This window comes from Manis pentadactyla, chromosome 15 (assembly GCF_030020395.1).
Source record: "Manis pentadactyla isolate mManPen7 chromosome 15, mManPen7.hap1, whole genome shotgun sequence".
NCBI lineage: Eukaryota > Metazoa > Chordata > Mammalia > Pholidota > Manidae > Manis > Manis pentadactyla.
Window position 1 is genome coordinate 59,428,800 of NC_080033.1, and position 16,576 is coordinate 59,445,375.

The 16,576-nt window shown below is 37.2% G+C and overlaps 1 protein-coding gene across 4 annotated transcripts; it reads left to right on the top strand.

Annotated features, from left to right (window-relative positions):
* The first annotated feature begins 1,434 nt into the window (after positions 1 to 1,434).
* LOC118918753 (IST1 homolog) lies at positions 1,435 to 16,576 on the top strand. Of its 4 annotated transcripts, none has more exons than XM_036897915.2 (9): positions 1,435 to 1,470; positions 3,082 to 3,208; positions 6,090 to 6,270; positions 6,804 to 6,891; positions 7,349 to 7,432; positions 8,208 to 8,318; positions 10,783 to 10,968; positions 12,362 to 12,407; positions 16,113 to 16,576. In XM_036897915.2, the coding sequence occupies exons 2-9, from the start codon at positions 3,121 to 3,123 to the stop codon at positions 16,301 to 16,303; spliced, it is 975 nt and encodes a 324-aa protein (XP_036753810.1). In that variant the 5' UTR covers positions 1,435 to 1,470; positions 3,082 to 3,120; the 3' UTR covers positions 16,304 to 16,576. The 4 variants fall into 4 exon arrangements, with proteins under 4 accessions (XP_036753810.1, XP_036753811.1, XP_036753812.1 ...); XM_036897916.2 differs by having other exon boundaries at positions 8,244 to 8,318; XM_036897917.2 differs by lacking the exon at positions 8,208 to 8,318.

Here is a 16,576-nt window from a genome sequence, read left to right on the forward strand (position 1 = left end):
CAGGCGACTCAGGTCCAGGAGAGTAAGGAGATTCCTCTGGAGACCCAAGATGGAGATGAGAGCTCTTTTAAGAGTTAAGAAATGGCTCTAGAACGGATGAGAATGAACCGGACCAGGATCTAGGGGCAGGTGAAGCAAGTAGTGGAAGACCCGACAGTTTGTGAGGAATGAGAAGAAGGGGTTAAATACTGTAAGAAGCAGGTTGACTTTAGTGGGAAAGAGGGCTAGACTACTCGATGAAATACTAGGTCATCATTCATTGCCCCCTGACTCGTCGACTGCATAAAAACATGAATATCTGATTAACAAGTGGAAAAAAATGACCAGGTGAATTTGTACTTTGATTACAACTACGTAGAAAAGTAGTTTTGCATACAAAAACAAACTAAGAAAAAATTAGTTTTAGCTATTGGAGAGACTTAACTGAGTGGATTTTTCCCCTTTCAGTTTCTGCAAACTGTATTCAATAAATAACAATTATTTTGCTTGATATTAAGAGGACTACCTGTGCTCCAGTCCCTCCTTTGTAGCTATCGGACATTAGTAAAGTCATTTTACTACTTAGACTAGGGTTTCCACTTAATTGCAAAATGAGGAACTTGAATTAGATAAAGGGGTGGGTGTTAAATGTAGATAGAAAAGCTCTCTAAAAATTTTAAGTGAAAAAATATGCTAGTATGTACAGTGTGGTATGTATTTGATGTTGAAAGATATATAACAGTTGCATGTATTTATGTGTTTATGCAGAAAAAGAATGGAAGGAAATGTGTGTAACAGCTAGTTAACTTGGTTATCTTGGGAGAGGAAAGTGAAATTGTGTGGTGGCCAAAAGGGACTTATGTTATCACTTGGATTTTTTATGACAATATTATTCTTAGTGTTAAAATACAAATAAATTACCTGCCTCTAGATTCTTCCTAGGGAATCCCTTAGATCTCAATTTTGGTATTTTCTCACCTAGATAGGCACAATCATCAAAATTACTGAAACACACATATACACCTGTCACCAATGGGTGAAACAGTGAAGCTACTGATCTATAGCCATCTCAATCAGCAGAGGGCTTTGTTTAGTGAATATTAGCATTTCATTCATGACAGTTGTCTTCTCTTTCAGTTTGGCCAAAAAAGGAAGTCCTGTGGTGACTCGGCAATTCATTTTAGTGCTAACTGGCATTCTAGTTTATAGTTCATCGCATATCTCACTAAACTGGCATTAAACCATCAAGATAGAGACCTTCAGACCATCCAGGTGTATACAAAATAGTCAGTTTCTCCCAGATCAAAGACACACTCCGTGAGCTGGTTTTTTAGACAAAGCTGAAAAAGCAGACCCAGGTACATGAAAGCAAAGGAACTGCTTTGGTTACCTGCTAGTAACATGATCATGTGGTGTGAAGGCGTGTCTGATTTTAAAAAAACAATGTTTTGATTGGTGAAACACAGGTGGTTGTACTGCAGTCCCGAACAGGTGGGTCTTATCTCTGCTGTATCCTTTTCTAGAACTCTTTACTCCAAGCAATTTTCATTTCTTTGGTTGTACGTATTGATTGTAGGAGGCTCCATAGTGACATTTTGATGGGAATATTAGTGATAAATGAACTAATACAGTTTTTAGATTTAAGACACTAAAATAACCAAAAGTTACCTTATTTCTCCAAAAATCTGTATTCTCTGGTATCTGGATAGTTCCCTCTTTAAGTTAGTTACCTCAAGTAAACCCAGGACCTTTCTCATTGAAACTAACTTTCAGTAAATAGTAGTTGAATGAAATTTCAGATATCCCAAACTGAGGGACTTTCCTTTTCTACCATTTCCAAACTGCTACTTTTAATCTATTTTGCCTATTTATTACCTGTTTCAGTCTCTCTCAACTGAAAGTCCTCTGTTTTCTTTCACTGAGGTGTTTTGTTTATAATTTCCACAAAGTTTTAAGAATTGATGAAGTGAAAGGAGGTTTTTAAGGGTATTTGAGACATTTGAGGACTGAAAAGTTAAACTTCAATCTCTTTGTCCACCTGTTCCCTTTCCCTGGATTCCTACTGAATTCCTTTGATGTGTGTAGACTGAATTTGTGTGATGGGAGAATTGAGAGCTACTCTGTTGGAAGGAGAAAGCAAGGACAAAACCCCTGCTATGCTGGTTGTTCTTCTCCTGAAGCAGGTGGGAGAGGCTCTCAAACCAGTTCTCTGTGTTGCCCAGTTCCTTGCTGGTGATTTTTCTAGACCTGTAGTACAAGCAGGGGAAACTTAGACAACTATCCCTACTTTTTTTGACATTTAGGGATCAAAGCAGGGAGAAGTGCTGGTAACTGGGGAACTATGTGTGTCATAACAAGAGGAGTGGCTTTTTCATACTGTCATGTCTTCCTGCTTGTATGCTTCAGTATGTGAAGGAGTCATTTTAAGAAAGGAACTTTATCTTCTGTATTTTTGGATGACTGGCAGAAATTACAGCTAATCTCCAGCATACATTGAAATTATAGAAGTACTTAATGGATTTTTCTTTCCCTCAAAATGTGTTGGTGCCTAGTATTAGATTATTTTTCAAAAGCTTTTCCAGATGTCCAAATGTAGAAATGTGTAATTTGCAAGCTTCTGTTTTATCTACTTTTCTGAATAATTCTGTGTCCTCATTCCCACATGCTTCTAGTGTTATGTGACCTCTCCAGATTCCAATGGGGATTTCCCTTACAAATTCATTAATATTTTATTTAGAAGGAGGTCTTTTATTTTCTCCATAAGTGACTAGTATGTCCTTTGGGGAGGGGAATCTCCGTCTGTGGTCTGCTTCCTCAGACACTTGCCACAGACTTTCATTTTTGTCAGAAACTTCCTGCATAACTCTGAAAAGCTGTAGTAAAAACACTGACAATTGGAATAAACTGGGGGAAACCTCACCCTTATTTGAATTGCAAGAGTCATATCTGGTGAACTGGTCCACAGAGAAGCAAGTGCATCCAGGTCATTACTGAGCAGCCAGGAATTCCTTACACGGGGCTTATTGAATGAATAAAGTGGATGTGGAAAAACTAGAGCCCATGACATGGATAACTCTCTCTTTTTCTGGGAAACGTGCTCAGCAAGGTGATTTTTGAGCTGCTGTGCCTTGTGGTGAAATCATGTTCAGCTCTGCCTTCAAAGCTGATCGCCTTCAGGTCAACTTGCAACTGGTTGTCAATCGCCTAAAACTCCTGGAAAAAAAGAAAAGTGAGTAAAAAGTCCAGAGAGCACCGTAAACCGCCTCACAGATCACTGCTAAATCCCCCACACCTCCAGGTGATACATCCACTAAGACCTTACTCAGCAACTTTGGAACTTAAGGAATGTTTCTGACTTACGGGAATGTAGGAATGATTATTATGGTGATCAAATCTTTTAAAAGTTTCCAAAGGTTGTTCTGGGTCTTGACTGTATTAATATCAATATGGTAGTTTTGCAAGATGTTCCCATTGGGGAAAATGGAATAAAGGCCACTCTGGATCTCCCTGTATTACTTCTTACAAACTGCATGTGAATCTTAAGTTATCTCAAAACCAAAAGTCTAATTTTAAAAAGTTTCCAAAGATTAAAAATGTAAAACAATGTCCAGATTACTGGACTCCTCTCCACCACAGAATTTTATCCAGTCAAGAATTTTCAAATGTGCAGTAGCTATTAAGTTTAAGCTTCCTCGAAAATTTTTCCTGGAAATTTATCTGAAAAAAGGTAAGCCTCCTCCTTTACCTTTTTTTCAAACACACCTCCAAAATGCATCCCATCTATCAGGTCATAGTTCAAGTAGTGTTAAACCCGTGAGTGGGAGCAGTAGCTGACAAGTGGTGTTTTCCTTCTTTTAAGTCTACTGTAATTTTCTGTTGTCTTTTGTTCTTGCTTCATTCCAATGGGTCACATGAACCATGAAGCCTTCAATAAACTAAAAAACTGATGATCTCTTGATTACAAGGAAGGTTCAGGTGAAATAACTATTACATGTAAATACAGTTTTCTGAGTGCTCTAAGTAGCACTATTCATTATTGAATTAGTATTGGTAGAGAGGCAGCTGTTGCTCAAACTTCCGAATTGATCTTTGGGCATATTTTAGCCAGGTCTTGCTGAAGGTCTTCGGGCATTATTTAGATAATAGGGATCTATGGAAAGTACCCCAAACAAATGAAATTTAGGCAAACCCACCGGTACCCATTATTGTTACCATAAACGAAGAGGATGATATTCATAGTGTACACAAAATTTGTGAATTTTAAACTGCATGTTCACATGTTCTTTTATTTGATCAACCCATACATGTTACTATTCAGATAAATTTTATCCTTTATTTTTTTTTAACAAATGAAGAAATTTAAACTTGGAATGCTTCCGTGATTTGAGGTAAACAATTGAGCCTTGTCTTATATAAAAGTATTACCTTTTAAAGGGAGATAATAATTCTGACCTTCCACCACTCCAGGGTTCTCTTTGTACCACAAACTATAACCTGGGCACACAATAAAAGTTTGCCAGCATTCGTATTGGCATAACAGCAGTTCAGCCTTTATCTGAAACAAGTCCAGTTCTACTGTGATTTCTTTTTTTTTTTTTTTTTTTTTTTTAAATAATTATTTTTTATTGAAGGGTAGTTGATGCACAGTATTACATTACATGAGTTTCAAGTGTACAACACAGTGGTAGAACATTTATATACATAATTCTAGGTTCCAGCTATCACCCTACCAGGCTGTTACAATATCTTGACTATATTCCTTATGCTATACCTTACATCCCGGTTACTAATTTATTTTACCATTGGAAGTCTGTCCTTTTTTTGTGTGTGTGAGGGCATCTCTCATATTTATTGATCAAATGGTTGTTAACGACAATAAAATTCTGTATAGGGGAGTCAATGCTCAATGCACAATCATTATTCCACCCCAAGCCTAATTTTTGTCAGTCTCCAATCTTCTGAGGCATAACAAACAAGTTTTTACATTCTACTGTGATTTCTTTTCCCTGCAACATCTAGGGCAAAGAACATTTTCCTATTTTGGACTTGGCTAAGCAACCTTCCAAGCACTGAGCTTTGTGTTTATTTCAGATTCGAATGTAGTCTCATGTCAAGATGGCTTGCAATGACAGGGGAACTCAATCTATTCATGATCAGCTGGTGAGCATCACTTTTAGGGCATGGCAAACAGACAGTCAATATTTGGAGGCTCAGGTTTTGATGACTTGTGAAAAACCTATTTCCCAGGGCTCAGTCATCAGTTACCACAAGATAGTAGGACTTTGCTTATTGCAGTGGATTGGCCTGGGCCTTGATTATATTTGCTACTTCCCCAGCAAGACTCTACTTGTTCATTTTATGGCATAATGTGGTGAAAAAGCTTAGGTACTTGCAGTCTGAAAATTTGGGTTTGAGTTCTAATTCAACCAGTTACTCCAAATCATGTGACCATGGGCAAGCCATTTAACCTCTTAGAATCTCAGTTTTCTCAGTTTCAAAGTGCAAATAATGATACAAACCTTATACAAGTGTTTCGGGGACCAAATGGAACTGCATATATGAAAACTTTTTTTAAAAATTCAAAGCATTGTCCTTTTTTAAATCACTAACCTTTTTATTACAAAAATAATAAATGTTCACTATGGGACATTGTAGAAAATGTCCTACATTTCAGCTAAGCTGAAAGGCTAAAATAAAAATCACCTACATCTAGGGGATCAAGTATGGATATTATGTATCAAAGTACCCCCCTAGAGCAGTTCTCAACCTTCAACAGGTGTCAGAATTGGAAGGCTGATTCAAACACAGATTGTTGGACTCCACTTCCAGGGTTTCAGATTTAGTATTTCTGGGGTGGGTCCCAAGAATCTGCATTTCTAACAGGTTCCCAGGTTACACTGGCATTACTGATCTGGGGATAAAGCTCTTGGAACCACACACACAGTGCGAAACACTGATAACCTTATCTATGCATATATGGTGTAGCTTAAGTGTATATATATTTTTTGTTTTTAAAAAACATTGTTTCCCACTGTTGCATAACCTGCCTTTTTATTCAACAAACTCCTCTTTGCACATTCATTTTTCTATATGTGTACATTGTGTTGCAGCTGAACAGGTGCAGAAAGCAAGAAAGGAGGTTGCTGACTATCTGGCTGCTGGGAAAGAAGAACGAGCTGGGATCCGAGTGGAGCACATCATCCGAGAAGACTACCTCGTGGAAGCCATGGAGATCCTGGAGCTGTACTGTGACCTGCTGCTGGCCCGGTTTAGCTTGATCCAGGCCACAAAGTGAGACCTATTGAACTTGCATCATTTCACAGGCTCAAAGGAGTGACAGGGCACCCTTGGCACTCAGTGAGGGAGAGAATGGGCTCTAACATGTTGGGACTGTGTCAGAGAACTTTGCCTCTCATTTTTACACGGAGAACTAGCTCTGCTTACGGAGATTATGTAAGCCCAAATAGCCATTTTTAAAAACCAAATAGTTATCTTTTTTCCCCCTGAGCTATACAGACAGTTTAAACTTGTAGAAAAGTTGGAAAATACAGACAAAAACCAATCCATAATCACCAAATCTGGAGATAAGAATTTTGATATTTTCCTTTCAGTATCACTCTCTATTTGTATCTGTGTGTATATAAATACATGTATGTGTGTATATGTACTTATATATGCATATATGTACATATAGGTTTGTATTTTAGTTTCTGTTTTTAAAAACATTTAACATTATATTTTGAAGATTGTCCATGGGCTATCTTTGAAGTAGGGACAGAGGGAAACATAAAGCTCTGAGTTTCATAATTTTGTACTTTCTTTAGAAAATTGGATTCATGTCTGGCTGAATCTGTATCTACATTGATCTGGGCAGCTCCTCGCCTCCAGTCAGAGGTGCCTGAGTTGAAAATAGGAAGTTTGACCAGTTTTAACTGCCTGCGTCACAACCATAGGTGAGGGAACCACTAATGCTACTTGTTTGGAATTGTAGTATTCCTTGGGGAAATCCTTTCTTAAGGGATAACCAAAACAACATTTAGTTATTCTTTGAGTGAAAAATAAATATGATTTTTAATGGCAAGGTTGATAAAAAATAAAACCTTACCTAAAAAAAAAAATCAAACAAAACTTGGGGAGGGGTATCATAATTTATAAAGTGTTTAGAATGAGAGGCTTTAAGTTTCACATTTGGCAGATGATTAAAAACAGAGCAAATCACTTGTTTTGTTGTTGTCTAGATGCTGCAAGTATATAATTCCAACAAGAGAGCATGAAAGTGATATTTGCTCTTTCAGTATTTCTAAAGCAAATTTGACATAACTTGATGAATTTTGCCCTTATTTCTTTCTTGGTGATGGTTTGCTTGCAGGTCTCTAGTCAGCTGTGTGCAAAGTACAGTCAAGAATATGGTCAACTGTGCCGAACCAATGAGATTGGAACTGTCAGCTCTCAGGTAGTACCATTTCCAGGGACTCACATTTTTCTAAACCAAGAAGTTCAGGAAACACAAACAGGAGCCAACTCAGAACATATAATTTTGTACAGACTGGAAGAGGTTAAGAAATAAGTTTTGCACTGGAGTCAGAGCAACATGGATTAAAATCTTGGAGTAGATAACTGATCTGTATCAAAAAGCTACAATCAAGAAAACTGAGCCGATTTCTTTATTAAGAAAGCATACATTTTCCCAAATATAATTGACCTGGTAATGCAAAAGAAGTTAATGAAACATAGAAGTCTCAATTTTTGAACATCTTACATCATGACCACACATACACCATTCAGGACTGACATTCAGTGGGACACCGAACTCTGGCCACAGTAGCTGTTTCAAGCTGAGAGACGTTCTCATCATTCAGGATGTCCATTCTGATTGGATAGGGCCTTGCTATACTGGTTATTGAATATATTGAATATCACCTCTGACCTAATTCAGATTCTCATCATAAAATCAGAATTTAAAATGTTTTTCTTATGTTTATTTCTTACCTCTTATTCTATGTGATTTGAGGTTCCTTCACCCCAGGATAGGGCTCTCTTATGATACAAGCAGGGTCCCCACCTTTTTGGTATCAAATTGTATGTCTTTTTAAAATTATACATCTTACTTAACAGAGACTAGAAAGGTGACAGACATGATTCAAAGATGAAAGACCACCTAAACTCTTTTTATTTCCTATTTTGTAGATACGTGTGTGACCAAATCTGTTGTGTTCTTGATTTTGCAGCTAATGTGTAAATTAAATGTGAGCACTCTATCCCAGGTTTTAGTGGAACGGTACCTGATAGAAATAGCTAAGAACTACAGTGTGCCATATAAGTCCAAGACAACCTTGATGGTGAGTACTTTCAAGAAGGAAGAATTGGCTTAAAGCTGAGATTTTTTTACTGGGAACCAGAATATTTTTTCTACTTAGGAATGTGGCTTCCAAAGTGGCTCTGTCAGGATTGTAAATCAGGTGAATTTTGTACCTTTTCTCTGTCCCCATACTTTTCCTGGCAGAGCTTGACTTCTGCTGCCAATGGCCCTCTTAAGTTGTTATCAATAAAGTAGAAAACAAAAGAGAAGGTACTTAAAGTATTATACCCAGAAGTGCATAAACATTTTTAGTTCTTAAGATCTCAACTTTATCTTGGAGACATTTTGCATTTTAATAAAGAGCTCTTGGAATAAAGGCTACAGGATAAGGCACAGACACTATCATTTAGCCTTGGCTAAGCATATGGGTTCAGTGGTGAAATGACCCATATTCAGATCCTAGTTCCACCATTTATGAAACATGAGACCTCAGGCAAGTGACTTACCCTCTCTAAGACTCAAGTTCTCTGGACTGTAAGAGGGGACATAATAATAGTTAATAGTTATTAACAAATCTTGTAAGTTTGTTGAGATGACTGAATTGGCTAATACATATAAGGAACTTAAATGCAATGCCTGGTACACAGCAAAGGTATTCAAGTTTTGCTTATCTTCATCATCATCATCAAAAAGGATGGATTAAACTTCCAAAAGGTGGTTGCAGACAGTTTTAGGGCAAAGGGGTTTTCTTCCTGATGCCTTCAAATTGCTGGGGCAACATGTGTCATGTTAGATTGTGATTAAGGGACACCCTTATCTTTTCTGATGCTTTGTTCCTAATGGTTTCCTAATAGGGATTCTTTCACTTCTTTTTTCTCTTCTGAAGATTTGTATGGTTTGTTGAGAAATGACACATTAAAAATTTAGACACTACAGAAAGGAACTGTGAAGAAGTGAAGTCACATGAAATACCACTTAGAGATGTGCCCAAGGGCTCAGTCTCTGGACGTCTTCTCTTTCTTGCCTACTTTCTAGGTGATTTCATCCAACATCATGGTTTTCAATCCTATCTTTATGGTGAGGACTTCCACACATCTATCACTAGCTAAGGTTTCTAGGTTGATACAGACTCCAGGCTGAAATACCCATCTGCCTTCTTGATATCTTCACCTGGATGTTTCAGAGGCATCTCAAACATAACATGTCCAAAAGTGCTCTCACTCCTTCCAAGAACTTGTTCATTCTACAGCTAATGGCAATTTTATGTTCATGAAAAATCTTGATGTCTTCCTTGACTCTTCCCTTTCTCTCAACCCCCTACCCCCCTATAATCTTCAGCAAATTCTGGTTATTCTAACCTTCTAAATATGGTTATTAGGGTCCCAACTAATCATCAGCAAATTCTGGTTATTCTACCTTATAAATACCTTCAGAATTCTGTAATTTCTCACTATCTCCACTGACAGTACCCTGATCTAACCTGCAATAATATTTTGCCTGGATGATTGCAATAGCTTCTTAACTGGATTTCCTGCTTCTGCTCCTCTTCCCCATTAATTGAGATTCAATATAGCAGTAAGAGATCCAGTTAGCACCTCAGTCAGATCATGTTCCTCCTCATCTTTTAAAACTTTCAGTGGCTTTTTATTTCACTTAGAATAGTAAGCAATGACCTTCCTATGACTGAGAAGGCCACACACACACACTCTTACCTTTTCTCTCTAACCTCATTCCTTCCACTCTCCCCATTGTTTACTTTGCTTCAGCCACACTGGCTTCACAGTACTTCTTCAAACACACATGCTGGGTCCCACCTCAGGACCTTTGCACTACCAGTACTTTGTGATCACTAGTTATCTGCCTGGCCCCTTCCTTCAGGCCTGTACTTAAATGTTCTCTTTTCTGTGAGGCCTTTCACAGCTACCTTCTCTAAAATGTAACCTCTTCCCTCTTCTCTATTTTTTTTCTCTATCACTCTTATCTCTATCTAACATTCTGTATAGTTCACTTAGGAATCTTGTTAATTATCTGTCTCTCCCACTGGAATATCAGTTCCATGAGGACAGGGATTTTTGTTTGTTTTGTTCACTGTGGCATTCCCTGCACTTTGCCTGGTTTAAATGAAATGGTCAATAGATTTTGCCAAATGAATGAATAAATACAGAGCTTATCACTGCTAAAATCTGGCAAGCTTTCTTGTAGAAGTATCTCAGCATATTTATATGTAGCTTTTAATCATTGGTCTACCTCAGTGTCACCTCACAGGCACTCAAAACAGTCATTGAAAGAGAGAGACAGAAATGTGTGGGCGAGAAAGCTTGAAGTTTGCTTTACCTGTTACTGATTTACACTGGACTCCAAGCTTCATGAGGGCAGGAGCCATGTCTCTTTGTTCAACATTTCTTCTCCACTGCTTCCAAGAGTGCATGGCATGTAGCAGATGTACAATAAACAAATGTGTAATGAACTGAAAACCTGATGTGATTCTTACCCTCTTGCCTCAGGATGAAGCCCGATCAGACCTGGTTGGTATTGGACTTGCTGAGGATGTCAAGAAAGGTACCCTTGGCAGAAGTGGAACTGTAGTAGGACCTGGTGAACCACCTGGGGCATGGCCTGTACCTGCACCAGGGCCCTTACCTGTGCCATCCCCGGCCCCTTGTTTCTCATCCCTTCCTCCTGAAAGTCAGGTTAGTATGGCTAGGGAAATGGAATCTGGGTTGGGACTACAAGTAGTGCTGGGATTTATTTCTAAATGGGCCTTTTGAACACTAAAATGATCTTTGTGAAGTTTTCTAAGGCCAGGGGTCATATTCACAATTATGTAGGGCTACATCTTTCATCAACTTCTTGACAATACTACAATATAAATGGCAAATAACATTTTTATGAGCTGGACAAATTTCAGTCTTTAATGTGCAGTGATTTAGACTCATGCTTCAGGTCATATGTATTCAATTTCTAGCTAATGAAAACAATTCAGTCTCAAGTTGGAAATAGTATAAAATCTCATAACTTTGTATACATAAATCTAGAGAAGTCAAATAAGTAAAAGTAAAGAGCCATAGTCATTAATTTTCTTTACATTACTTTTCATATTGTTCCTTCAGTATGAAGAGAAATTGTTTTGTTCTTTTCACCTTGCTGGGCATTTCTGACCCCATGAAGCTCTTTTTTTAAGATTTTATATTTCAGACATAATTTAACTCTGATTTTCCTTGTTGAAATTATGTGTCTGAACTATATGTTGTGTATCGCTCAGCTTCTACTCTTGGAATGCAAGTCTACTGACTTAAAAATAAAGCAAAGAAAACTGTTACGGAAGCCTTAAACATACAAAATTAAAGAGAATAATACAATGAACTTCCATTACCCATCACTGTTTTCCACAGTTATCAGCTTTCTACTGCTCTTGTTTCATCTATCTCTTCCTAACACTTTTTTTGGAAAGAGAAAGAATTTAAAGCAAATCTCAAACATTATGTTATTTCACCTGTAAACACTTCAGTATATGTCTCTAACACAAACCCTTTATTTTTATAATGTAAAAAACACTTTGTTTTTATAATATAAAAAAAGTTATTGTGAGGCCAATATGATGAAAAATAATTCCTTAATATCCTATAATACTCAATTCATATTAAAATTCTCTGTCTCAAAAATGAAGTTTTATAGTTGCTTTGTTAAAAGATCCAAAAAGATGCACACACTGTATATGGTCATTATGTCTCCTAGTCTGTTCCTCTCTAACACTTCCTGCCTCCCCTTTTTTTTTTCTTACTATTAATTTGTTGGAGAAAGAGGCCTCTAATTTTATTAAACTGAATCATCTTTCACAAGTAGCATCTCCAGGCTCAAAGTCAAAAGATTTCCCAATTCTTGTATGAGATAGGTGACAAAGAAGCAAACCAGAGTCACTCCGAAGGCTAATTTCTAGAAAGCATAAAAACTTGGCATCAAACAGGAAGGAATCTTGACTGTGATAAAGTTAATTTTAAGAAATATTTACTGAAGGCTTACTATGAACAAACTATGTGTTTGGAACCCAAACCAATCACTTCCCAGTGATCTTTCTTCTTTCAGAACAATTCCTATAAGAAGAATGATTTGCTTCCTTCACCAATTCCTAGTAAGTATAGCGAATGCTGGTAGAAGTTGGAACTGCTTGATATTCATTGAAGGTATTTAATTTGTTATAAGACTATTCCTCCACTGGTGAGAAAAGCTTATTAGTGATTTACCAGGAGTCCAGTGAGTTCCTTTATAGTAGCTAACACTAGTTTTAAAGAGGATGTGGACCTCAAGGAGATCTTAAACACAGTAAAAAAAAATCTTTTTGGAGCATTTGCTTACATTCCTTTTTTGGGGGGGGCATCATTAATATATGTTCAAATGAGCAACATTGTGGTTACTAGATTCCCCCCATTATCAAGTCCCCATCACATACCCCATTACAGTCACTGTCCATCAGCTTGGTAGGATGCTATAGAGTCACTACTTCTCTTCTCTGTGTTATACTGCCTTTCCCGTGGCCCCCTGCTACATTATGTGTGCTAATCGTAATGCCCCTTAATCCCCTTATTTCTCCCTTCCCACCCACCCTCCCCAGTCCCTTTCCCTTTGGTAACTGTTAGTCCATTCTTGGGTTCTGTGATTCTGCTGCTGTTTTGTTCCTTCATTTTTTTCTTTGTTCTTATACTCCACATATGAGTGAAATAATTTGGTACTTGTCTTTCTCCACCTGGCTTATTTCACTGAGCATAAGACCCTCTAGTTCCATCCATGTTGTTGCAAATGGTAGGATTTGTTTTCTTCTTATGGCTGAATAATATTCCATTGTGTATATGTACCACATCTTCTTTATCCATTCATCTACTGATGGACACTTAGGTTGCTGCCATTTCTTGGCTATTGTAAATAGTGCTGCGATAAACTTATGGGTGCATCTGTCTTTTTCAAACTGGGATGCTGTATTTTTAGGGTAAATTCCTAGAAGTGGAATTGCTGGGTCAAATGGTATTTCTATTTTGAGCTTTTTGAGGAACCTCCATACTGCTTTACACAATGGTTGAACTAGTTTACATTCCCACCAGCAGTGTAGGAGGGTTCCCCTTTCTCCACAACCTCACCAACATTTGTTGTTGTTTGTCTTTTGGATGGTGGCGATCCTTACTGGTGTGAGGTGATATCTCATTGTGGTTTTAATTTGCATTTCTCTGATGACTAGTGATGTGGAGCATCTTTTCATGTGTCTGTTGGCCATCTGCATTTCTTCTTTGGAGAAGTGCCTGTTTAGCTCCTCTGCCCATTTTTTAATTGGCTTATTTGCTTTTTGTTTGTTGAGGTGCATGAACTCTTTATATATTTTGGATGTGAACCCTTTATTGGATCTGTCATTTATGAATATATTCTCCCATACTGTAGGATTCCTTTTTGTTCTATTAATGGTGTCCTTTGCTGTACAGAAGCTTTTTAGTTTGATATAGTCCCACTTGTTCATTTTTTCTTTTTGTTTCCCTTGCCCAGGGAGATATGTTCATGAAGAAGTTGCTCATGTTTATATTCAAGAGATGCCTATGTTTCTTTCTAAGAGTTTTATGGTTTCATGACTTACATTCAGGTCTTTGATCCATTTTGAGTTTACTTTTGTGTATGGGGTTAGACAATAATCCAGTTTCATTCTCTTACATGTAGCTGTCCAGTTTTGCCAACACCAGCTGTTGAAGAGGCTGTCATTTCCCCATTGTATGTCCATAGCTCCTATATCGTATATTAATTGACCATATATGCTTGAGTTAATATCTGGACTCTCTATTCTTTTCCACTGGTCTATGGGTCTGTTCTTGCACTGGTACCAAATTGTCTTGATTACTGTGGCTATGTAGTAGAGCTTGAAGTTGGGAAACGAGATCCCCCCTGCTTTATTCTTCCTTCTCAGGGTTGCTTTGGCTATTTGGGGTCTTTGGTGGTGATTTCATATGAATTTTAGAACTATTTATTCCATTTCATTGAAGAATGTTGTTGGTATTTTGATAGGGATTGCATTGAATCTGTAGATTGCTTTAGGCAGGATGGCCGTTTTGACAATGTTAATTCTTCCTAGCCAAGAGCATGGGATGAATTTCCACTTATTAGTGTCCTCTTTAATTTCTCTTAAGAGTGTCTTATAGTTTTCAGGTATAGGTCTTTCACTTCCTTGGTTAGGTTTATTCCTAGGTATTTTATTCTTTTTGATGCAATTGTGAATAGAATTGTTTTCCTGACTTCTCTTTCTGCTAGTTCATTGTTAGTGTATGGGAAAGCAACAGATTTCTATGTATTCATTTTGTATCCTGCAAGTTTGCTGAATTCCGATATTAGTTCTAGTAGTTTTGGAGTGTATTCTTTAGGGTTTTTTATGTACAATATCATGTCATCTGCAAACAGTGACAGTTTAACTTCTTCCTTACCAATCTGGACGCCTTTTATTTCTTTGTGTTGTCTGATTGCCGTGGCTAGGACCTCCAGTACTATGTTGAATAAAAGCGGGGAGTGTGTGCATCCTTGTTTTGTTCCTGATCCTAGAGGAAAAGCTTTGAGCTTTTCACTGTTAAGTATAATGTTTTTTGTGGGTTTGTTATATATGGCCTTTATTATTTTGAGGTACTTGCCCTGTATACCCATTTTGTTGAGAGTTTTTATCATAAATGGATATTGAATTTTGTCAAATACTTTTTCAGCATCTATAGAGATGAGCATGTGGTTTTTGTCCTTCTTTTTATTGATATAGTGGATGATTTTGATGGATTTTCGAATGTTGTACCATCCTTGCATCCCTGGGATGAATCCCACTTGATCACGATGTATGATTCTCTTGATATGTTTTTGAATTTGGTTTGCTAATATTTTGTTGAGTATTTTTGCATCTATGTTCATCAGGGATATTGACCTATTGTTTTCTTTTGTTGTGGTGTCTTTGCCTGATTTTGGTATTAGAGTGATACTGGCTTCATAGAACGAGTTTGGAAGTATTCCTCCCTTCCTCTTCTATTTTTTGGAAAACCTTAAGGAGAATGTGTATTACATCTTCTCTAAATGTCTAATAAAATTCAGTGGTGAATCCATCTGGTCTGGGTTTTGTTCTTGGATAGTTTTTTGATTACTGATTTAATTTCATTGCTGGTAATTAGTCTGTTTAGATTTTCTGTTTCTTCCTGGGTCAGTCTCAGAAGGTTGTATTTTTCTACAAAGTTGTCCATTTCCTCTAGGTTATTCAGTTTGTTATCATATAATTTTTCATAGTATTCTCTAATAATTCTTTGTATTTCTGTGATATCTGTCATAATTTTTCTTTTCTCACTTCTGATTCTGTTTATATGTATAGATTTTCTTTTTTTCTTGATAAGTCTGGCTAGGGGTTTTTCTATTTTGTTTATTTTCTCAAAGAACCAGCTCTTGGTTTCATTAACTTTTTCTGTTGTTTTATTCTTCTCAGTTTTATTTATTTCTTCTCTGATCTTTATTATGTCCCTCCTTCTACTGACTTTGGGCCTCATTTGTTCTTCTTTTTCCAGTTTCAATAAGTGCAACACAATTAAAGTTTTAAAACCACTGCCACACTAGATTATCCTGGCACATGTTTTGAAAAATTGTGCCTTTTAAAAAATTCCAGATTGCCCTTGAAGAAGATGGATGACAAAATGTAATCACTATCACCATTTGCATGATGGGGGAATTGTCCAGTTTTCCAGCCATATTATATCCCACACTCTCAAAAGCAATTATAATAGCCTATTGTCTTTGAGGCTGGGATTGTATTGTTGTGACTTTTAATTACATTTATTGAAATGAACAGGTCTAGGACTCATCCCTCAAACTTCTCCAAAGCCAGTATCCAGAGTCAAGATTGGTTTTGATAAGTTTATGCTGCCTGGTTTGCCTGATGTAAAACCTCAAGGAAGCCTATCCATTGACCCTTGTGGTTTTGAGGAAGTTGATTTTGAAGATCTTAACCGGAGACTTGAAATGCTGAAGAAAACCACATAATTTCTTTGTCTTGGATTGAGTAATTGCCTGAGAATCAGGGCTCCTGGGCACAAATTTAGAGGATGGCTACCTGTGTGTGGGTCTGAAGTTTTCTTATTTACAATCCCTTACATCTCTTTTCTATGGTTCTCTGTAATAATGCACATGCATGTGTGTGTGTGCATATGCATATAATTCTTCCTGTCCCTTAAGATCCTGTAATTCTTAGATGAGAAAATTCTGACCTATAAAACTTTATTAATTATAGTTAATAAATTTTAATTTTCTCCTGGA

Coding starts and splice junctions, on each gene's coding strand:
- LOC118918753 (XM_036897915.2), top strand. CDS start 3,121: ATGTTCAGCTCTGCCTTCAAAGCTGATCGCCTTCAGGTCAACTTGCAA. Junction 6,271..6,803: donor AGCTTGATCCAGGCCACAAA/GTGAGACCTATT, acceptor TACTTTCTTTAG/AAAATTGGATTCATGTCTGG. Junction 8,319..10,782: donor AGTCCAAGACAACCTTGATG/GTGAGTACTTTC, acceptor CTCTTGCCTCAG/GATGAAGCCCGATCAGACCT.